Source organism: Sturnira hondurensis, unplaced genomic scaffold (genome assembly GCF_014824575.4).
Source record: "Sturnira hondurensis isolate 20B ecotype Veracruz unplaced genomic scaffold, ASM1482457v3 Scaffold0023357, whole genome shotgun sequence".
In the NCBI taxonomy this organism is placed as follows: Eukaryota; Metazoa; Chordata; class Mammalia; order Chiroptera; family Phyllostomidae; genus Sturnira; species Sturnira hondurensis.
Genome location: NW_028095988.1, coordinates 10,852,996 through 10,874,754, shown reverse-complemented (window position 1 = coordinate 10,874,754; position 21,759 = coordinate 10,852,996). Strand labels below are relative to the sequence as shown.

At 53.7% G+C, this 21,759-nt stretch overlaps 2 protein-coding genes across 8 annotated transcripts in view; both read right to left on the bottom strand.

The window, feature by feature from the left end:
* Window positions 1-1,497: 1,497 nt before the first annotated feature.
* CDH24 (cadherin 24) lies at window positions 1,498-11,462 on the bottom strand. 3 transcript variants are annotated; one of them, XM_037037558.1, is made up of 14 exons: window positions 11,211-11,462; window positions 9,771-9,916; window positions 9,390-9,693; window positions 8,915-9,209; window positions 8,604-8,723; window positions 8,364-8,531; window positions 8,031-8,218; window positions 7,395-7,648; window positions 6,293-6,429; window positions 3,939-4,060; window positions 3,746-3,857; window positions 3,281-3,529; window positions 1,740-2,733; window positions 1,498-1,652 (listed from the first exon to the last, which is right to left on the bottom strand). In XM_037037558.1, exons 3-13 carry the CDS (start codon window positions 9,588-9,590, stop codon window positions 2,240-2,242), a joined length of 2,340 nt encoding a protein of 779 aa, XP_036893453.1. In that variant the 5' UTR covers window positions 9,591-9,693; window positions 9,771-9,916; window positions 11,211-11,462; the 3' UTR covers window positions 1,498-1,652; window positions 1,740-2,239. The 3 variants fall into 3 exon arrangements, with proteins under 3 accessions (XP_036893453.1, XP_036893452.1, XP_036893454.1); XM_037037557.1 differs by having other exon boundaries at window positions 9,390-9,916; XM_037037559.1 differs by lacking the exon at window positions 9,771-9,916.
* A 785-nt stretch (window positions 11,463-12,247) lies between these two features.
* The window catches only part of ACIN1 (apoptotic chromatin condensation inducer 1), a 30,822-nt gene continuing 21,310 nt past the window's right edge, over window positions 12,248-21,759 (bottom strand). For all 5 annotated transcript variants that reach the window (XM_037037612.1, XM_037037613.1, XM_037037614.1 and 2 more), the window contains 11 exons: window positions 21,406-21,547; window positions 17,920-17,962; window positions 16,749-16,882; window positions 16,499-16,651; window positions 15,833-15,974; window positions 15,380-15,525; window positions 14,923-15,030; window positions 14,682-14,789; window positions 14,182-14,506; window positions 13,971-14,071; window positions 12,248-13,159 (listed from right to left, as the gene is read on the bottom strand). In XM_037037612.1, the coding sequence (XP_036893507.1) occupies window positions 12,833-13,159; window positions 13,971-14,071; window positions 14,182-14,506; window positions 14,682-14,789; window positions 14,923-15,030; window positions 15,380-15,525; window positions 15,833-15,974; window positions 16,499-16,651; window positions 16,749-16,882; window positions 17,920-17,962; window positions 21,406-21,547 (1,729 nt within the window). In that variant the 3' untranslated portion in view covers window positions 12,248-12,832. The remainder of the gene's footprint in view (window positions 13,160-13,970; window positions 14,072-14,181; window positions 14,507-14,681; window positions 14,790-14,922; window positions 15,031-15,379; window positions 15,526-15,832; window positions 15,975-16,498; window positions 16,652-16,748; window positions 16,883-17,919; window positions 17,963-21,405; window positions 21,548-21,759) is intronic.

The window sequence follows — 21,759 nt, the reverse complement described above, 5'->3', positions numbered from 1 at the left end:
GGCGGCCACCCTCCTTCTTGCATCTCCTTCTCCCATTTTATCTCACCTTTTCTTTTTCTGTCATGGTCCTGCCCTTAACTCCTTTGACAGCTTCTGTCCTTCCAGATGATGAGGTATTTGAGACCAGAGATAAGGGTCGTGCTGACAAACCTGTTTCCCTATGCCCTGTGTTTTTTCCTCTCTAAATTTAATGAGTTGGGGAGGACCGGAGGAGGATGCGAGGAAGGGCTGGAAGAAAAGGCAGAGGTGTGCATCCATGTCAGTGCACCCCTCACTATCTAAAGTTGCCCATGGTCAGTCTCTCCTATTCTCCATTTACTCCTGAAGGCTTGATGCAGATATCGGGGTGAGACCAAAGGGGTAAAGGTCTGGCCTGGCCTGTCCTGAACTGGAAGACCTTGTTCCTCTGACACCTGCGTGGTGCGCTGCCTCTCAAGGCCTTCAGGGAATAGACAGACTGTTCTTGCACAGGCCATGGAGCAATCAGGGGGTCTGTTCCAGTCTTCAGCAGAGGAACTAACTCCAGCCCTGCAGCAAGGGTCCTTGTTGTCCCGCCACCTGGTTGTCCTCATCAAGCAGGTGTGGAAGGTATGGAGGAAGGCATCTTCCCTTTGAAGCAACTTTCTCTGATTGCCAGCACCCCACATTTTGGGGGTGGGCACAAGGATCTGTCCTGACTCACCTATTTGAGTCTGTGGGAGGCCTGCCTGCAGTTAGGAGGACTAGGTGCTTGTGCTGACTCCTGAGTGGATCCCTTCTCTGTGTAGGGAGTGGGCATTGAGAGATGCTGGCCGCTCCCGCTAAGCTCCCACCCGTTAGCTTTGATTCTGCCTCCCTGGTCCTCTCCTTCCCTCCTTCCTCCTTGGTGCTCCATGAAGAATAAGACAAGAGACTGGGGAGAAATAAAGGTGGGGGCGGCAGGCCCAGATTCAGTGGCCCACCCTTTCCCCAGCAGGCACCACAGGCCCCAAGAGACTAGTTTGTCCCACCCCCTGTATTTTTTCTCAGTCTGGAGTCCCTCTTCCTTCTTCTCCTCCTTTCTTCTCTGTAGCCCTCACCTTCTACTTCTTCCCACCCTCCCCTCTGGCCCGTCCCTACATCTTAATTTCTTTGGACAGTTTGAGAACAACAGGGAACTCAGAAAGCTGATGGTGGGAGTGGGGCACTTACTCCCTGAATGGAATCAACCAAACCCTTCTCTATCTAGAGGGACTTGGAGTGGAATATCCCCCACGGGAGGGAACATGAACCAGAGGGTACAGGCTTAGGCTTTTCCTCTCACTCTTTGCCACAGTAAAGCTCCATACAGAAACCTCAGCGCAAAAGCAGAACAGGGCTCTAGCTTTACAAAATAAAGTGTTTGTTTATTATGAAATTAGAGATGGAGGCCCCTCCCCTTCCTCCCTCTTTCCTCTTCCCCAGCTGCCTCCCCTTTTCCTTCCCCTACCCTTCCCCTGGGGCCTGGGAAGCACACAAGACGATGCCCAGAGCTGGGATGCCAACAGCTGGGCAGAGCTCCAGGGAGGCAGCCAAATGCGGGGGGAGGGTGGCTGGAGCTCTCCCCTGGAAGGTGGGCTGGCACCCCCTCTCTGCTGGAGGCCAGTAGAGCTGGGATGAGGCCATGAGTGATGGATGGAACCATGCAGGAAGGTCTGTAAAGACAGGAGAGCCCAGTTAGAGATAGTGAGTTGGGGGAGGCTTCAGGCCACCTGGGCCCCAAACAGTCCAGGGGCACTGACCTGGGGCAGAATATCCCCTGCAGGAAGGTGGGCAGCAGTGGCTGGAAGTGTTTCTTGCTTTTGGCATGAACGGAAAAAAAACAAAATCCACAGGGACCCAGAGAGAAATAGGGGGCAGATGTGGGCAGGAAACAGACACAGAGCATGTGTGTGGGGGAAAGGGAGACAGAGAGAGCATGTACGAGAGACTTAGAACCAGAGAGACAAAAGCAGAGCCACAGATAAGGTGGAATCACAGTGACAGAACAGAGAGATTCAGAGTCAGAGCCACACAACGGAGACCCAGACAGTGTTACAGAGACAGAGGTCCCTGGAGAGGACACGGAAGACTCAGGAAGAGGGCGGTGACAAGAAGGTTGCTCTGGAGGATCTGGGAGGAGGAACACAGGGACGGGAAGAGGCTTGGGGCCCCTGGGCTGCTGCCGCCTGCTTGGACCCTGGGGCTCACTCAGAGGGCCAGTGCGGGCTACCCCACCTTGGACGGCAGGGCAGCCCGGCTCTCAGGGGGCCGGGGGCTCCTTGGCCCCGTACAGCTCAGCCAGGGTGCGGAACAGCGGCCCCCAGTCATCCAGCGGCTCTGCAGGGCCCGGGGCGCCACCGGCCTCGGAGCCCAGGGAGCTGAGGGAGCCACAGGACGAGCCCCGGCCCTCGTAGCCGTACACCTGCACCGAGTCGTAGGGCGGCACGCTGGGGTCCTCGTCTGCCTCTCGGAGCCGCAGTGCCAGGAGCTGTGCCACGTCAGCAGGGCCAGGAGGTCGAGGCTGGCGCTGTGCCCGGGCCCGTGGTAGCACATCACGGCGCCCAAGGGGGCCAGTGGCGGGCAGGGCTGCTGCATCGGGGTTCTGAAGGGCGCTGATGTCAAAGGCCTCTGTGTCCTCTTCGCCACCGCCCTCATCGTCGTAGGTGATGATGTTTTCCCGGACGTCCTCCTCCTCCAGCACCATCAGGGCTTCCTGCTTCTGGTGCCGCAGGGCCACGAAGAGCACCACCAAGGCTGGGGGAGAGGCCACACAGGCTGAGCCAGCGGCTGGGGCAGACACAGGGGTTGGGTGACAGAGGAGGCAGTGTGGCCTAAGGGTGGCAAGCCCCAGGTCTGACATCTGACAAACCTCCTGTGACTCCAGACTTCACCCCTTACTTGCTGTGTGAGCATGGGACGTTGCCTAGCTTCTGCAAACCTCTTTGACCCTTAGATTGATTACTGGTATGGAAAACAGGGAGAGCATTTACCAATTAGGGGAGTGGAAAGGATGAAATGGAACCCCATAGGTGATGTGCCCAGTGCCACACGTGGCCCAGAGTCAGGGCTCAATAAACAGTTTCTATGGCTTGTTGCTGTCACTACGGACCAGCAGGTCAGGGACATGAAGCCGAGGCCCGGAGAGTTTTCTCTTGGATGGTGCACCAGCCAGGGGGACGATCCAGGCACAAGGGTTCCTGCAAACCCCGGGGTGGATTTCCCTATGTCCAGGATCCCGATTCCTCTTCACATCCCCAAAGACTTGGACCCCACATCTGTGTCCCCCTGTGGCCCGACTCACCAAGCAGGGTGCCCACACAGGTGATGATGGCAAGCAGGGCCCCAGTGCTGAGCCCGGCAGGTGAGAGCCGAGCCTCAGGCCGGCAGGATGACACGGAGCCATCGGGCCGGCAGCGGCACATGCTGACCGTCACAGTGGCAGTACTGCTCAGTGCTGGGGTCCCCCAGTCCCACAGTTCTATGGGAACCAGGTAGGGGGCCTGGCGGGGTGGAGCAGGACGAGAGGGCAGCAGCAGGCTGGCAGAGCCATCTGAGGGAGAGGAAAACTGTTAGGGCATCTCCTGGGACCAGTAGGGTCAGTCTGGCCCATGGAGATAGCTTTCCATGGGGAAGGTTTACAACCAACAAACCTGTGCAAACCCACATCTACTTTCTGTTAGGAGGAGGGCCCAGATATGTGGGTGGGGGTCAGGCAGGCTGGACTGGGGTGGTGGAGGCATGGGCATGGTTATAGGAGGCCACCCACCTTGGTTGTCCCGGACAGTGAAGTTTGCATCGGGGCCCAGAGGACCTTGAAGGGAGATGCGGCTACTGTTGCCAGCTTCATCTCTGTCCAGGGCCTGGATGACCTGAATCAGCTGGGAGGAAAATGACAGGCCTTGTATGAAGTGGGCAGCTGGAGGTCTCGAGGCCCCAACCCTTCTGTCTCAGCAGCTCACCTGGCCAGGGGCTGCAGAATCACACACAAAGGTGTCATAGGGCTCAGCCAGCTGGGGAGCATTGTCATTCTCATCCAGGGTCTGGATGGCCACTTGCACGCGGGAGGCCTGTGCGGAGCTGTCTGAAGCCAGAATGTGAACACATACACCCCACACACCCACACACAACACATATGGTGCATGGGCATGGGTGCCACATGCAGCATATAGTACTCACATGCAACACATGAAATGTGCATGCAATTTGTATGTAGTAAACATTGTGAAATGAATGGAATACCACCAAACACAAACAACATTCATGTAGTACGCAAGTTATGTACAATACACAGCACACATTTCACAGGAATAGCACTCATGATATACATAAACAATGACCCGCATGTAGGGCACATACACCGTAAATGAAGGTTAGACAGAAGTGCATTTAGATAATAGCCATTAAATATACAAACACATGAACACCATACATTAGAAGGACACTCAGCATTTAAAACAAATACAACATGCATGAAGTGGATGTTCAGTATACACAGTGAATATAGTATACCCCCACCCAAGGTCCAGAGAATGCATTTTCATGCACAGCATTGGTGAGAGGACACACACACACACACACACACCATGCCCCGTCAGAGGACTGGAAGGCTGTGGTGCAGCAATGAGCATCACTTAGCATTGACCTTGGGAAGGGAGGAGCTGTATGATGCACAGGGTGCAGAGCCAGGCTGCCCTGAGCACCACAGGCAGACGCAGGCCCCTCTTCCCGCATCCCTACATCAGGTGGCTCCCACCATTACCCTGCCTTTCTCTTCACTGCTGGGGCACCCAAGAAAGAATGAAAAATGTGCACCCCTGCCCACCTTGGCGCTCACCTTTCCTAGGCTGGTTCCTTTAGTTTCTCCCCCTGGCAGGCCCTGAAGGTTGCAGCCTGGCAAGGAGGCTAAGTGGACTGCCTGGCTAAAGGTTTGGGGCACCCCAGAGACAGGATAGGGCAGGGACCCATTACTTCACTGCAGTAAGGGTCCAGGGTCTGCTAGTCAGTAATGAGCTTCGAGGGGCAGGGAGCAGAACTGGGCAGAAGGTTGAGAAGATGGTGATGGCAAGTACCCTCATACACATAGCCAGTTACATATTCACAGGCAGCCACAACACACAGGGCCACTCACAGACAGACACACATGCACTACCACATAACACCCCTCTGCATGGACACAAACACAAACCCACACATGTCCAGCTGAACACACATGACAGCAGGTGGTGAGGGAGAGAGCTCAGGCTCTGCAGCCTGCTCCACCACTTCACCTCTCTGCGACCTTGGGAAGTTATTTAACTTCCCTTTACTCGAGTTTTCTCATTGTAAAAGGGGGAAATAACCATACTTCCCTCATGAACGTATGGTGCTGATACAATGAATAAACCCACATTTGGTGCTGAGACCAGCACCTGATACACAATAAGTAATAATTATTACCTGCCCACAAACACTCACATAAACAACAGACACAGCCAGCTCTGTGTACCTGTCACTGTGCCCATTCAGTTACACACATGGGTAAGTAATGTACATGTAATTCTACATACTCAACTCTAGGCCCCAACCCTTAAAAGTTAAAACTTTATATTAACCCTTAATATAAAGTTATAGATACGTACTCGCAAACATATGTGTGTGCACATGCAATTTCCACACACATGGAATAGCACACACATAAGTGCACACCACATACACACATTAGCTCTTGACTGCCATGTACAAAACATCCCCACACACAGTGGCAACCGCCACAGACAGGACACACTGTGTGTGGACACCCTCAGACGTGAGCAGGGGTGCTAAGGGGAGGCTGACGGGGGGAGGGGCCTGCTTGCCTCCATGAGCCTGAGCTGCCCAGAGAGGAGCTGAACCATGAGCTGGTGACTGGGTCCTGACAGGAGAGGGCTCCCCATGGGGCTTCCCTGGGAGCAACTGCTGTGGCTCTCCAGTCACCCCTCAAAGGAGGTCCCAGCCCTTCCCTGGCCCCAGGCTTTAGCCTGAAGCAGAGAGTGGGCAGGACAGGGTCAGCCAGGGTGCAGGCTGGGACTGTTGGAGATTGGAAGCTCTCTTGAGGTTAGGGTTATTTTCCGAATGGGAAAAGCCAGGTACAGGAGTGAACTTAAGGTCAGGAGAATGCTCTGGCAGACCTACTGTGCCCAGCCCAACCCAGCCGAGGACAGCAGGCCTGCCTCATAGTGACAATCCAGGCTGGGGATGAGGGTCAGACGGCAGTGACCTCCCTCCCCCACGCCACGCTCAGGGACAGCTCCTCTGCCAAGAGGCTGCCACTTTCTCCAGGCTTCGGACTCCTCACCGAGCTCTGTGGCCAGCACTGTGAGGTTGTGCCATACTCGAGCCTCGCGGTCCAGGGGCACAGCTGTGCGGATGGTGCCGTCCTCAGGCTCGATAGAGAAGCAGCGCTCCACGTCAGAGTGGGGGAGGATGGAGTATCTGGGGAAGACAGAGCAGGAGCTGGGGCGGACTGGGGGCAGGTCCTCAGCTTGCTGTTCTGTCTCCTTCCCTTCTGTTCCCCTTACTGGGCTTCCTGGCTCATCTAAGCCAATGGGCTTGAGCTCCTGGGGCAGAACCTGCCTCGTGCACTAAGAGCCTAACTCACACAGGGTCCCCCTAGAGGTCATCAACATTAAATACCTGTCCTGAGATTCAGGGGAACTGGGTCTCCTTGGAGTGGAAGAGAAAGACAGAAAGAGGTAGAAAGGGGAGACACTGCTGTCTTTCAGACTCTGGGGTCTGTTCCGGGGACCCCGGGATCCATGTTCTAGTCCCACTTGGCCTCAGAACAGCCATGTGACCTTGGGCAAATTGTCTAACCTTTGCTTCCTCAACTATGAGAAGGGAATGACACCGGCACCTCCTTCAGTGCTGTGACAGGGATGCTGGCTGGGAGGTGGAAAGAATGGCTCTGTTCTAGGCACCATCCTGGTTCGAATCCCAGCTCTGCCACTTACTGACTAGGTGACCTTGGTTAAGTTACTTAACCTCACAGGGCCTACCCCCTGGAAAGACTGGTAATGAAAACACCTACTTCAAAGGGCAGTTGTGGAAATCGAACATCAGCCAGTGGGTAAAGCACGACACACGGGGGGACTGACCATAGTGATCAAGGATCAATTACACTCAGATGAGGTTACATCTGCTCATCTGCTGGCACCGCCACTGGGAGGCACCGCCACTGGGAGGCACCACCACTACCCACCCAGAGGGATGGATGGAGAGCCTGGGAGTGGTGAGCCAGGCCCTCCAGCCTGCACCTGGCCCCAGGCCCCCAGGGAGGGAGACCTCTTCCAGGAGGCTAGTGTGATTTATGGTCAAAAACACATCCCCTCTGAGACTACTAGACTGCCTCTGGGCACCTTCCCCCAGGCCTGGCCCTGCCTGGACACAGCCTCACTCACCTGATCAGGCTGGCAGGGGAGTCCAGGTCAGCGGCTGAGACCTGGCCCACGAGGGTCCCGGGAGCCTTGTTCTCAGGCACTGCCAGGTGGTAGGCAGCCTGGGTGAAGGTGGGTGGCTCTGGGGCATCCTGCACGGCTATGCGCACTGAGGCCACATCCTTAAAGGGCCCTCGCCGCAGGTAGGCTGGGTCGATGAGTGTGTTGGTGGCCTCCACACGGAAGGAGTAGGAGCGACGAGTCTCGAAGTCTAGGGGCTATGGCAAGGGGAGGTGGAGTGGCTGAGGTGTGTAGAAACCAGGGCAGGCCTAAGCTCCCAGGAGGTGGAATCCTTTCCCCACAAGCTTCCAGTGCTCAGCCCACCTCAAAGGAGAGATACACCAGAGGGGCAGTGGCCTTGGTGGTCAAGGGTGGGGGCAGATGACTTAGTAATTCTAGGTCTACCCCCAGATCCATCACAGGTTTGATGTATGAAGCCTTGAGCCAGTCATGACCATGAACTCTAAGCGCCAACATAGGTTCCTGAGTCTGTTCTAGACCAGTTATGAGTGTGTCCTGGCGGGCGGGGGCGGGGGGGGGAGGCGCGCAGCAAGAGGAGGGTATGAGTGAGTCTACAAGTGTCAGCAACAGGAAGCTAACCTTTCGAACGGTGAGAAGCCCATCTCGACCCTGGGCATCTGTGCTGATGCTGAAGGCCTCGGACCCCTCCCCATCCAGGATGCTGTATGCCATGAGGGCGTTGTCACCCAGGTCTGGGTCCTGGGCCCGAAGCCGGCCCACCAGGGTGCCCGGCCCAGCGGTCTCCACCACGGAGAACTGGTACAGGCCTTGAGGGTAGGTGGAGAGAAGACATTCTTAGAGAGGTCCCCAGCTCTCCTCCTTCCCCCAGCACCTCCTTCTTCTGGGGCCTGGCTAGGAGAGGGATGAGGGGGTGGTCAAAGGGTGGCCCAGGGAGCAGCAATGGACACTTACTCTGAGGGAACTTGGGGGGGTTGTCATTGACATCACTGAGGGTGACTGTCACGGTAGTACTGCCCGACAGCCCCCCCATGTGGCCGCCCATGTCCTTGGCCTGAATCACCACCAAGAACTCCTCCTGAGTCTCCCGGTCCATGTTGGGGATGGCAGTGCGCACAACTCCTAGGGAGAGATTCGGGGTTAGGGGGCTCCTCTTCCTGTGGCTGCCCCACCGCTCCTGAACCCTGCCCTCACCAGTCTGGGGGTCCACAGAGAAGAAAGGCAGGCCATCCAGCACAGTGTACACCAGCTTGGCGCTGTTCCCATAGCTGGGGTCATCAGCATCGTGAGCAGTCACCTGGATTACTGATGTCCCTGTGGGGGATCCCAGCACCCCACCCAGCAGGGGCAAGGCCGGGAGGGGAAGAGTAGCGTATGAGGCGAACCCAGATGTGAGCAGGGCTGAACCAAAGGATTGGGTTCTAGGGTAGAAAGCAATGGGGGAAGGAGAGGAGAAGGCACCCCGGGAGGTGGGGGACCTGGGCATCCAGACTTAGGGTGCTCACCTACGTTGGACATCTCGGGAACTGTAGCATGGTAAGGCCCCAGGGGAAAGATGGGGGGGTTGTCGTTGATGTCTTGCACCTTGATGATGAACTCTGATGGGGGCTCCAGGGGACGGTTGGAAGCTCGGTCCACAGCTTGGGCCAGTAGCACATACTGTGCCTTCTCCTCCCGGTCCAGGCTCTTGGTGACATGGATATTGCCCGTGGCCTCGTCAATCACAAACACGGTGCCTGCTCCCTCCCCGGTCAGCAGGTACTTGGTGCGGCCCTCACCCCGGTCCACATCCGAGTGCAGCTGTAAGGGTCAGGGCAAAATGACGGTGGTTCCACATAAGAACAGAAAGTTCAAGAGTCTGAATCTAGGATTGGGTGGAGTGTTGAGAGTCCTGAGGGACCAAGGCCATTGCAGAAGTGATGAAGTTGCAGGGCTGGGCTATATAGAGTCAGGGTAGCCATCGGAGGGCTTGATCCTTACCTTGCCAATGAGGACGGGCTCTGGACCGGCATATTCCTCAATGACAAAAAACTGGTTCCACACCCAGCTCCTTCGGGTCCGCAGCAGTGCTGGTCCTGGGCCCCCCCGGGACCATGCCCAGGCCCGGGCTGGGGCTGCCAAGCGTCCCATGCAGCCCCATCCGCCCAGCCAGGCCAGCAGGAGCCTCACCAGGCCCCACATGTTTGGGCTCTAGCTAGGGCTCTCTTCACTGCCCCCAGGTGCTGAGGCATGAGCTGGCTGGGGCAGAGGCCACACGTGCTAGGGCTACCCCATGGATCCACACCTGCAGGACAGGTAGCTCTTCAGGGTCAAGGAACCTTAACCTTCCACCCCACCAGAGGTAGATGCTGAAGAGCCAACCTCTAAGGAACCAGACTCCCAATGCCCAGAACGCAGTTGAAGACAGAACAGACAGTCTGATCCTTTCCTCTTCCCAGACTCTGCCTATATGCACATCCAGCCCTCCAAGCTGATAAATCTCCAGCCAGTCAACTCTGGTAGAGGACCTGGGGAAGAAAACAGGACAGCAGATGCTGGGAGGGCCTGGAGCCCCACATGGCCCATGTCCTCTCAGGTGAGGCATGCAGCAAGGGGCTGGGGGAGGTGGGGGCTACCAGAAAAGGCTTACAACCTAGAGGTTGGGATTCATGGAGCTGTCTAGGGTCAGGCTGAAATAACAAGGAATGCAGCCTAAGACAGGCTTGAGAGCCCGTGAAAAGTCCCTCCTCCCCAGAAACCTGCCCCCAGCCCACACTGCCATTTGAAGTCCTTGAAGGGGAACTGGGCTCATGAGGCAGAGTGGGGGGCCAGAGCTGAAAGAAGAGCCGGTGGAGTTGGGGGTAGGACCAGGAGACTGGGGAGGGGAAAGAGGCAAACTCAAGCTACAGATACAGTGTGACTGAGGGTGAAACCAAGGCTCATGGACTGTCCAGCAGAGACAGGGACAGAATGGCAGCGAGAGACTGAAAGAGAGATCAAAGGAAGCTGCTTGGTCTCTGAAAAGCAGACGGGAGTCACTGGTACTAGTCTGGGGAATGGGAAGGAGAAGGAAGAGGGGCCCGGTGTGTGAGGGGTGGGCAGGGCAGCCCTCAGCCCTGGGCATCAGGCCAGGCCACCAGAACTTCATTCTGGGAGAGGGGCTGGTTTGGAGGGGCCGCAGGAAGGGAGGTGGACAGAGGACCCTTCCCACTGCTCTCTCCTCCCTCTCCTCCCAGGGTGAGGGAAACCTCGCAGGTGTCTGTGGCTGTGCCCCTGCTCCCCCAGAGCAGACACACACCTGACAGTCCTTTCCCTCCCGAGGGAAGAGGGAAGCAGGACAGAAGCTGGGGACCAGAGTGGGAGGCAGGACGAAAAGGAAAGGGATAGAGGAGTGGAAAACAGGATGGCGAGGTGGGAAGAGGAGAGGACAGGAGAGGGAAGGAAGAGGGAATGGAAAGGAGGGCGGGAAAAGAAAAAGAGGAAGAACAAGGAAAGGAGAGAACGGTAGAGGAAGAAAAAGGCAAAGAGGAAGTGGAGATGGGGAAAGACAGGGCAAGGAACAGAGAGAAGGCTTGGGGAGACAGAGGGAAGGGGCAGAGATGGCAAACAGGCTGAGAGAAGGTAGGGTGAAGACACCGAGGGACAGGAAAATGGGAAGAAGAGGGCGGGAGGGAAGAAGGGAAAGAGGTAGAGCGCGGGAGAAGGGAGCCGGCAGTGGGCTCCCAGCCGAGGAGCGCACTGCTCTGAAGACACCCGCAGGCTGTGGGCCCCCTGCTTGACCCTCCGAGGACCCCCAACCCGGACTCCAGGGCAGGCCCTTACCTGGCAGTGCCAAGGGGTCCAGCCCGACGGAGAGCACCCCTGCCCGCCCCGGTCGCCGGGTCCGGGGGCACAGCCCCGGTGCGATACGAGCGGGCGCCGCGGCTCCGCTGCAGGTCTGAGCGGCCCCGGCGAGAACAAGGGAGCGAGACAGAGGGGGCGGGGGAAGGAGGCTCCGCCTGCGGAGGAGCGAGGCGGCTCCACGCCGCGCGGGAGAGGAGAGCCCAGCCTCCGACCCTCCCCGGCCAGCTTGGGCTGAACTGCGGGGTGGGCGGGGGGGGGGGGGGGGGGGGGGGCGGTGCTGCTGGCCGCTAGGCGCATACAGATGTACGGCCCCTCCTGGGCCAGGGCCGCAGCGCCCCGCGGGGCACTTGAGCAAGAGGAGGTCCAGGCCAGGTCCCCAGAGCTGGTGGGGAGGATGCACCCAAGAGCGCCTAGCGGCCCGCATATCCCCCCCGCAGGAGGGCGAAGGGCGAGCGTGCGGCGAAGCAGAGGAATTTGGAGCGACTGCAGCGACTCGGCTTGCGCTCGCAGACCAGCCTCGGAGGGCTTGTATGGACCCTGGGTGCAAGACGGCAGCATCTAGGGATCCTTTGCATAGGAGCGGGCTGGCTGGGGTACGCCTCAGGACTTCATAAGGGTTCAGAGCCTGTGGGTTGGGCCTAGGAACAGGTCAGAGACCAAGGCAAGACATGGGCGGGAGTGGACGGAGGTGGGGAGTGGAGCCTGTTAGGGAAGCTCATTTATAGACGCTTACTGAGCAAGCGGCTACCGCCCCCTCGTGGCAGTTGTGGGAGGCACCTTTAAGGTGAAAAGCAGGTGACCAAATACCTCTAGCTGCTTCCCTCCTCTACCCACCAGCGAGATAGCCCTAGAGCTATGGTGTGGGTAGACCCAAGGCAGGGAAGGAGGGAGTTACTGATTCCGGGATGCAGCAGCCTGCACAAGAAACGCTGGCTCCAGCGATCCTCTTCAATTTGGCTCTCACCCAGGCCCTGCCCAAGGAAAATCACTCACACACTAGTTAAAACTAAGTCAGATTTTTATTATTTTCCATAGACCACATCATTTAATAATAAAAAAAATAAAAATAAAAATTGAACAAAAGGAAAAGGTGGATATAAAGTGGAACCGCTGGGCAGGAGGCAAAGGCTGCAGGACAGAAGAGACTGGGAACTGCAGGGGCCCTGGGACTCAGGAGATGCTGATTCAGCTCATAGGAAACCCAGTCCTGGCCCCAGCTGTTCCCAAGAGGTGTGACTACCCAAAGGTGGTGAGCAGTATGGAGGAAAAATGAAAGGTGGGGGATCCTGGCTGTTCCCCACCTCTGGACCAACCACCTCTCACTTTAACCTAGCTCTTCCCTCTCACAGACCTCATGGGAAATGTGAGAAAGGAGAGGGCTAAATCCCAAGAGATTGGTTATGGGATGTATGGGAGGAAGATGGCCACTGCTCCATTTGGTATGTGGGGACAGGTGGCAGCCATACTTCAGCACTGGGCAAACGGTGTGAAAGACCCCTGGTTCCAAGGTGGTGGAGATTGTACCTATCCCTCTGTGGCCTTGCATCCCCACCCAGGAGCAGGGTAGCTGAAACCTGCAGTTCTCCCCAGTGTTTTTGCAGCTAGCGGCGCCCACCCCGGTCCCGCACAGGTGTGCTTCGACTCCGGCTCCTGCTGTGACGCTTGTTGTCTCTCCGGTCCCTCTCCCTGCCTCGTTCCCGGTCCCGTTCCCTATCCCTGTCTCGATCCCCCCTGTCACGTTCACGTTCCCTCTCTCTCTCCCGGTCCCTCTCTCGGCTGTGCTCTCGCCGCTTCTCTCGCTCCAGCTGTCGGTTCCGCTCTCGCTCTGCTTCTTTCTCCCGCTCCTTTTGCTCTTCTTCTTCTTGCTCCTTCCGTCGCTTCTCCCGCTCCTTGGCCCGTTCAGCCCGCTCTGCTTCCTTCTGAACAATCTGTAGCCAGAAGGAAAGGCAGAGAATATATCATCTCAGTCCAGTTCACATCAGCCCCACTCTATCTGCACCTGGACCCAGTACTCCTCACTCAGGATAACTGCTGGCTTTACTGTTAAGCAAGGAGGGGGGAGGCGGGAAGGGGAGAGAGGGAGTGTGTGTGTAGGGTGGCTGGTGGTGGTGGTGGGGTTTGGGGGGAAGAAGAAGAGCAGTAACATCTGTCCTTGTCTCAGAGCCCCAGTTCCTCTAAGTGTTCACCTTTTATACCCACAACAGATACTGGCACCATTCATGCAGGCCACCAGTATTTCCCTAGCTCTCTACATGTGAACCAATCTCTACTCGAGTAGCATAAGCTTAAAATTCCCAAAGGGCCTATTACAAAGAAACAAACTTTAAGCCCTGGCTGGTGTAGCTCAGTGGATTGAGCGGGGGCCTGTGAACCACAAGAAACAAATTTAAAAAGCAAAAAACACTAAGTAGTAGAAGACCAAAAATGGGTAAGTTTACAAAACAGGAGATTTCTCTATTTAAAAATAATTTCTAAGAAGAATACTGGCACAGCCACTTTCCTAGGCTATGCAAACACATTTCTGGTCTCTGTGTCTACCTTCACACTCAGGTTTGGCTTCTCTAGGCAGACTCATTGACTGCTTCTTAAAACATTCTTTCTTTGATGCTTTGTTTTTTTTCTGTATTGCTCTAAACGTTCCCTGGGACTACTCCCTCTGACACTCCTATGACTCTCCCCAGTGTCCCACCGCCCCAGGCTCACTGCAGCTCTGAGAAGGGCAGGAAGGCCAGCGCTCACCTGGCTGTCAGTCAGCGGGAGCCAGTAAATGCAGGGCGCTGCTTTGGTCTTGCGGAAAAGGTCATCCAGGAGCTTGGCTGGTGGTTCCTCCTGAGCTTTCTCTGATGTGGAAGAAAGTGAGTCAGACTTTACGCACAGGGCCCTATGTCCCATCCCATTTTGTTCCCCTTCCCATGTACCAAGGAATACGTGTGTCCCCACAGCTAAGTACCTTTCTTCTCACTCTTCTTTTCTTTAGACTTTGCACGTTCCTTGCGGCGACGGTCACGGGACCGTGATCTGGAACGGGGCCCTTCTCGAACTTTGTCCCGATCCCATTCCCGCTCTGATCGAGTTCGCTCCCGCCGCTCCATTTCCCGTTCCCGCTCTGCCCACTGTTCCCGCACTGCCCGCTCTTGCTCCCGCTGCTCTGACCGGGGGTGCTGTGGTGGCTGGGCTGGGGGTGGGGGTGGAGGGTGCAGGGGCCGTGGTACCCCCTGCTCCTCTGTCTTAGTTTCAGAGGGACGGTCCACCAAGAGGCCCCGATGATAATCCAGCTGTGGGTAGAGGAAGGACAAGGATACTCAGGATGGAGATGACACCACTCCCACAGAAGGAGCCCCGGTACCAGTGGACAGACTTTGAAGCCCCACAGTTCAACCAAAGGAAACAAAAAGGAGAGAGGGAACCTTGGGAGGAGATAGCCTCTCTGCCTCTCCCTAAATTTCTTACCTCATCTTGCTCAGCATAGTCGGCACAAAGGAATTTGGGATTGGACTGAGGCCATTTGACCCCATGTAGAGCTGTGCGGGTGGCAACTGCTTCCTCTACTGTTGAGTACTGGTGGAGGAAGGGAGAAGGCAGAGCGGTCACAACAGGTCTTTAATCTCCCCCACGCACCACAACACCCTCAAACCTGGCCATATTGGTCACAAAAGGGAACATGCCAGAACCTAGAGCTTTTGTCCCTCACCGTTACAAAGCAATGAGATTTGATCTTGTCAATCCAGAAGGCCTCTTCCACCAGAGTTCCTGTACGTCCCAACAATTCCTTCAGTTGGCCTAAAGTGAAGGGACGAACCTGTGAATGGAAATGGAGAACCATACTCATATAACTATCTGAGGATTTCCCAAGCTGCTGTCATAGGAGGATAGCTTCACACTACGGATGAAGGCAGAGAGGTCAGACCCTCTAGTAGGAATGTGAGAAGAGCGGCAACACTCGTTAAGGCGTTACGGGCCAGGCCCTCTACAAATTCTCAAGAAAACCCTGCAAGGCGATACTCTTTTCTCCCCAGTTTTCAGATGAGACAGGTTGAGAGATTTAAGTAAATTCACTCAGAGTCAATGTCTCCTTAGGAGCTGAACTTAAGAATCATGAACCCAAAACCAAACTCAACAAGGCTACACTGTGGGAAACAATGACTTACCAAATTGGAGATGTGCACGATGTTACTGATCTTGCCCCGGGGTGGGGAGGGCACCTGAGCAGTTCGGACTGGATCATCAATTGTAATGGAAACTCCAGACTTCTGCTGGCTAATGGAACGTCTTGTTAAAGTATCTCCTAAAGTCACTATCAAATAGAGCACACAAACGGTTTTCAGTAGGGAGCAACATAACTTTCTTTTACATTGCTCCCTACTCTTCCATCTAAATGTGCAAAGTGCCTATAATGTGCCAGGTATTGTCTAAGCTAACCTCATTACAGGTACTCAAAGATTTAAACAGAGTCGAAACTAGCCCTCAAGTACAATAGCTTAACAACTAGGAGAGGCAGAGAGAACAGATATGTAAGGCAGGAAAACATTAAAAGAAGTCCAAATAAAGTGCTCTGGGAATTCAGGGAGCTGCACTGTTTCAATCATTAATGGTTCACCCACCTTTCTTTACTTCATGCTCCACAGGGGGAGGCAAGGCCACCTCTACTGAAACCTGGGGAGGTATAGGGGGTTCTGCTTCAGGCTCTTTTTCTTCTTCCTCTTCTTCCCTCTGCCCATTCTCCTGGCCCTCTGCAGGTACTACCTGTGAAGTATCAGATATGGAGGGATTCTTAAACACTTGCACATTCTTTTCAGCTTCTGGTTTCCTGGTGAAAAAGGGTGGTACAGTCAACCTATAGTGTGCCTTCCACTAGGGGAAGATTTCATCATTAAGTTCACCTCCACCAGATCCTGGGACTGTTAATGCCTCAGCTCTTCCATGAGGAAAACTAAGGCAGGAGTCTTGTAGATTTGTTCTGTACAGGATAAGAGTAAATAATTTTAGGCTTTGTGAGCCATACAGTTTTTGGTTGCAAACACTTAACTTTGACTTTATAGGACAGAGCTGCCACAGACAAGAGTACATGAACCAGTGTTACTGTGTTCTTAAAAAACTTTATTATAGGCAACAGGTTGGATCTGGTAGCCAACTAATCCTTAAAAGGACCAATTAATCCAACCCTCTGCAGAGAGGGGAGACTTCCCCTTTAAGATTCTACCGCAGCTCTTCAGTTGCCTGCTCTGCCTCTACTGACCATGCTCAATACAGGGGTGAAGGAGCCTTACCTGAGTGACGGTCCGGCATATTTTCAGCCCTTTGTCATGAGTCCCATCGTCACCATTACGCTCTGTCTCATCCTCAGAGATTCGAGAGTCATCAGCATGAAGATCCACAACAGCCTCCTGCCCCACCAGGGGTTTGATGTCGGGGATGAGGCTCTGGGACACAGATACCCCCCACCCCGTTACACTGGGCCCATGTCTACTCCCACCTTAACGTGTCTCATCCGCCCTTCCCTGGCTTCTCCCACCTCACCTTGAGTGATTCGGTGGTGATACTGATGGAGGGTTTCTTCTGTGTGGTGGCTGTGCTGGCTCCCCAACGCCGCTTCCGACCAGGCTGGCCCCCCTCTGTGTCACTGTTTCCAGCTGGCACCCCCTTGGTAGCTGCTGTCCCCAAGAAATAGGACCCAACACTTAAGATGGTCTCAGGCCCTCTGCTGGTTCACACTACAACACTCACAGATAGCCTTTGATTGAACTTTTACTAAAAGGTTAACTTAAGTAAATTGTACTTGGGGACTGGGAAACCATGCTTCAAAATAAAAGGACTGGAGCCACTTTCTGACAGATGAAAACTATACATCTCTGAAGGAAACAGGGTTGGCTGACCAGTTTAAACTTTTAGTGGTAGAAGTATGTCAAGTACTGGGGAAGAAAGATTGAGGATACGGGAATGCAGGGGGACAGAGGGGAGAATGTGATACTAAAATCTAAGCTAATTTAGATCATGATGTAAACTAAACTGATCATGCTTTAGGTTAATTTTCACACTACATATTGGTATTTAAGTTATAAAGATCTATTATACTTTTGTCAATTTAGAGAGCCTCATTGGGAAACTGTTTAAAATGTGATTGTTTTGAGCCCTGGTGCTGCTGCTCAGTTGGTTGGAGAATCATTCCATACACCAAAAGTTGCTGGTTTGATCACTGATCAGGGCATGTGTGGGAGACAAAAGACTGATGTTCCTCTCCCTCTAAAATCAACAAATATATCCATGGGTGAGGATTAAAAAGTGCTAAAAAAATAAAATGTTAACTCTCTGAAGTGTGGAGCACTTTCACTTCCTCAGATGCTCTCTTAGAACAAAGCACAAACTGGTAAGCATTATATAAGAGTCCCTCAAACCCACTCCTGGTTTTGAGGATTCAGGTACCTGAAAGAATGCATGTAGGACTACATAAGAAGTGGTGAGACACCTCACAATCTCACTGAAGTTAGCAAAGAAATATGACTCGGAAAAAAATGATAGGGATTGTCTAATGCTTTGAATTTCAAAATAGAACCAGATTTGATGGGTGGAGTCGATGGGGAAGGAGGGGTGACCCAAGAATGCCACTGAGAGAGAATGAGAATCTATTTCTCTACAAACTCTGATTTTTATGGTATTCCTGGCCTTTATTAGGGATTGGGGTTACACTTACAGACAACGGAGATCTTCCTCTTGAACGATTTGGGCAGCGAACTCTGTATAGAGAAGAGGAGGGGAAAAAAGAGAAAGAGACACACCCCACAGAGAGGGGGGAAGGAGGTTAGACGAGGAAGTCTTAGCTTAAGCTCCAAAGACACACAGAAAGAGAGAGACAGAGACAGACAGAGACCAAAACAGAAGCGGCAAACGGCAAAAACGAAGCAGAATCAATGCAAGTTAGAGAAAAAAAATAAATAAAACCAAACATCACAGCAGGGAAAAGTCATCTAGTTCATATACCACAACTACATATTAGCTTAACCAGAAATAAGCTGGAAGAGGAATTCAGTAGCCTCCTAGCCCTTCAAAAGCACACCAGTCATGACCCCTTCCACTGTCTCTATGGGGGGTGAGAGAATGCCAAGCTCAAGATGTGCCCTGAACTGGGTCATTTGGCCTCCTAGGTCTTCCTTGCTAACTCGAGGAAAACATGAGGAAATTAAAAAAACCACCCTGGGATGGCAACCTTAACAAGGAAATAACCTTCCTTTTCTCAGTGTCCAGCCTGACATCCAGTCACAGTGGCTTTGAGTCATTAAGACAGCTGGCTGTTTAGACTGTCTAGACTCCCACCACACTGTGGAAAAGCACAGCCAATGCAGATGAGGCCCCTGAGCAAAGTGCCCCCCAAAAGAATTTAAAGGTGTCTTCAGTAAAGGAAGGCTTTTACGAAGGACTGTCCCCAAGGAGAGTCTCAGACTTTGCAGTCACTATATGGAGCTCTATTAAAACCTTACTGTTTCCTCCCCAACCAGAGCTTAAACCTTAGGGGCTCTTGCAAGGACTAGAAACTTCCAAACTTGCTTTTCAAGCAAGTTTCTGTCCCAAACACTGAGGAGGAAAAAGAAAATGGACAAAGCAAAAAGAGGGAGAGAGAGAAAAGGGGGATAGAGCACTTTTAGATTTAATGCTTATTTCTGGAAAAACTAAGAACCACCACCCTTCTTAAGGGCAGGGCAGTACCCTCTTGATGAAACCCCCTTTCCCCATCCACCCCCAGCCCCGTTTGTGTCGTCTAACCAAGTCTCCTTGGTCTCCGTTAAGGGCCAGCCTGACCCCCTAGCCAGACCGCTCTTGATGGGTAAGTTAGTGGAAAAAAAGGTCTTAATTAGAACAGGAAAAACATGAACCAAATAAATAAATCCAATAAAGAAATCAGAAAAATAAAAGATAAAGAAAAAAATTAGAGTAAAAGATTAAAAAAAAAGAAAGAAGAAAATAAAGAGGAAAATAAACTAGGAATATGACAAATGTTCCAGGTACCATCTCACACCTGGGATCTTCAGTTCAGCCAATCGCACCTCACTGTGTACTGTATCTAGTCAACCGCCGGTCCAATCAGAATGAGCCCTCCCTGCTAGGCGCTGTGCAATTGGTGGGGGGTTGGGTTGGCAAAAATGTGGGCGCACGGCGTGGTGGTCAGCACGGCACTGCCAGAGTCCTCCCAGGGGCGCAGGGGGGGCGGGAGGGAAACGTGTGGGGGGACGCTGCCCAGTTTCCATGATGTCAAGACAGTTCACTGGTGGTGGCCAGGCTCAGCGAGGGGTACAGAGGGGAAAAGGGGCAAAGACATCAGTCCTGGCCCTGTAGGGGCATCATCTTGCAGTCCCTGATGAGATGGGCTGTGAGTAGCAGAAATGGTCCTGGCCTTTTATCGTGAGAGGCAGGCAGGACCTTATGTCCACCAGTGGCAAGCTGCAGCGATACCACCACCCGATACTTGGAATTCAGGTGATGACTCCAGAGTCCCTTTCTCCCCTGCCTGTAACTGGGGAGGAGGGTCCTCTCACCGAGTGGGATCATGGAACCTCTGATGAAGGCAGAAGGCAGCCTGGGGGTTGAAGGTGGATAGCCCCAGGGCCTGACACACATTCAGCAGCAAGATCAGAATGCTTTTCTTCTGAGAGTTGTATGTGGCATCTCCTCAGGGACTCCAGCTGAGACAGTGGTTCCAGTCAGGTGGATGAATGAGCCCCTGCCTCCAGGGATGGAGGAGAAGTTGGAGCAACCAACATGCTGCCCTTCACCATGGATAACAGGGACCAAAGGAAAGTCCATCTGATGAGCAAGTGGTGATACATGGCTGGGCTGTCATCAGCATTAAATCCCTGGGCTCAGACCCTAGACTTCTCTGCAGGGTTCCTAGTCGTCACAGCTTAAGCCGAGAGCCCCATTCGGTATTTTACAGCATGGCACTGTGATCACAAACATTGACTCTTTAGGAGGTCTTGGTGCCCTAGAAGGGGATCCCAACAGTCTGTAGCAAACAAGATAACCCACAGTCCTCAAAAGGGTAAGGGCATGTGGGCAGGCGCCCCAGCACTGACACAAGCTCTTCTTGGGGTGTCCCAAATAGGGAGATGGTGCAAGTCCACCCCTTTCCAAGTGCTTTTTGCTTTCTCAATACAAGTCTCTCCAGAACAGTGCTCTTCTTGGCCCCCTGATGTAAGCAAGGCAGGGAGGCAAAAGGGGGCCCATCACAGGATCCCATATACATGCCCCCCTCTGGCCAAGATGCCTGGATAGCAGACTCGGCTCTGATTGGGCAGCTCAGTAGCAGCGGGTGGGTCCAGAGGAAGAGGCGGCATCAGCGATTGGCCAGTTGGGCAGGGTTATATTTTACGGGCGGATTACCGTACATGAGGTACTTGGACAAAGTTTTAAGAAGGACCTTGTAATAAATAATATTCTGCACATCAAATCACTTTCACCGGCCCCCACCCCCGCAACACACATCAAAGAAAGGCTACACACACAACAGTCCCTCCCACCCTGTTACCCCACTCCCAACCCAGCTAATGCTTTTTCTATTAAGAGCCAAGTAGACTTCGCTGGCTCTGAAGGGGGAGGCCCCTGAATTGGGTGCAGAACACTAGGATAATATATATGCCAAAAAAGTAGGTAGAGGGATCACAGAAATGGAAAAGGGTTTTTGGGATCACCCTAGGTGCTGAATTCTAAGTAGCAACATCTCTGCAATGAAACCACTGGGGGGCAGATGCCAAACAAAAATTCCTCAGCATGGCTGGTCAGCTGAAAACCACCAAAGCCCACTAGATGGCGTTTAGTTACAACAAGCTTTTAAAAAGGAGGGAAAGCTAAAGGAGTTACCACAGGGAAAAGCTGGAGGAGGTGGCAGGGAAAGCTGAGCTGGGTCTCAAAAGGGTCATTAACTGTTTTCCTGTTACAAACTTCCAGAGTCTGGACTGCACTACTTCCCAATCAAGGAAAGGGGTAAGAACGAGCCCTGTCCCCATCACAAAGGGTCTCCCTTGCTAAACCAGCGAATTCTCCCTTGGCCAGACCCTAATGGGAGTCTCTGCCTATCCCCTTCTTTAGCTATCCAACTGTGGACGAGGGATCACCAGACTGGTCCACTCCTTCCCCTAGGTCCACTCCTGCCTGCCCACCCACCCCAACGAGTAGTTTGAAGATTTACCTCTTTCTTCTCCTCATCTTCAGCACTGCCCTCTGGGCGGTCATCATTGCTGATTTGGTCTGCAATAGGCATGGGGGGCTCTGGCACCTCATTTTCAGGTCTGTTTTCACTTGTGTCCATGGTCACTTCCTCCTTCTCCTCACTGACAGTATAGGGAGAGGTTGGGAGGGAAGGGCAGAAAAAAAACCAAGGGGGAAAAAAAGGACAAAATGTTAGGTTTTCAGTCAGAAAACCCCCATGCCTCATCACTTGAGTGGGTTTGGAGAGCTACTTTTCACATCGGACTAGAGATCTTTTCCCTTCAGCAAAGTGGGAAACTGTTCTTAGGGAAGTATAGAGATCAAGGTAACCACA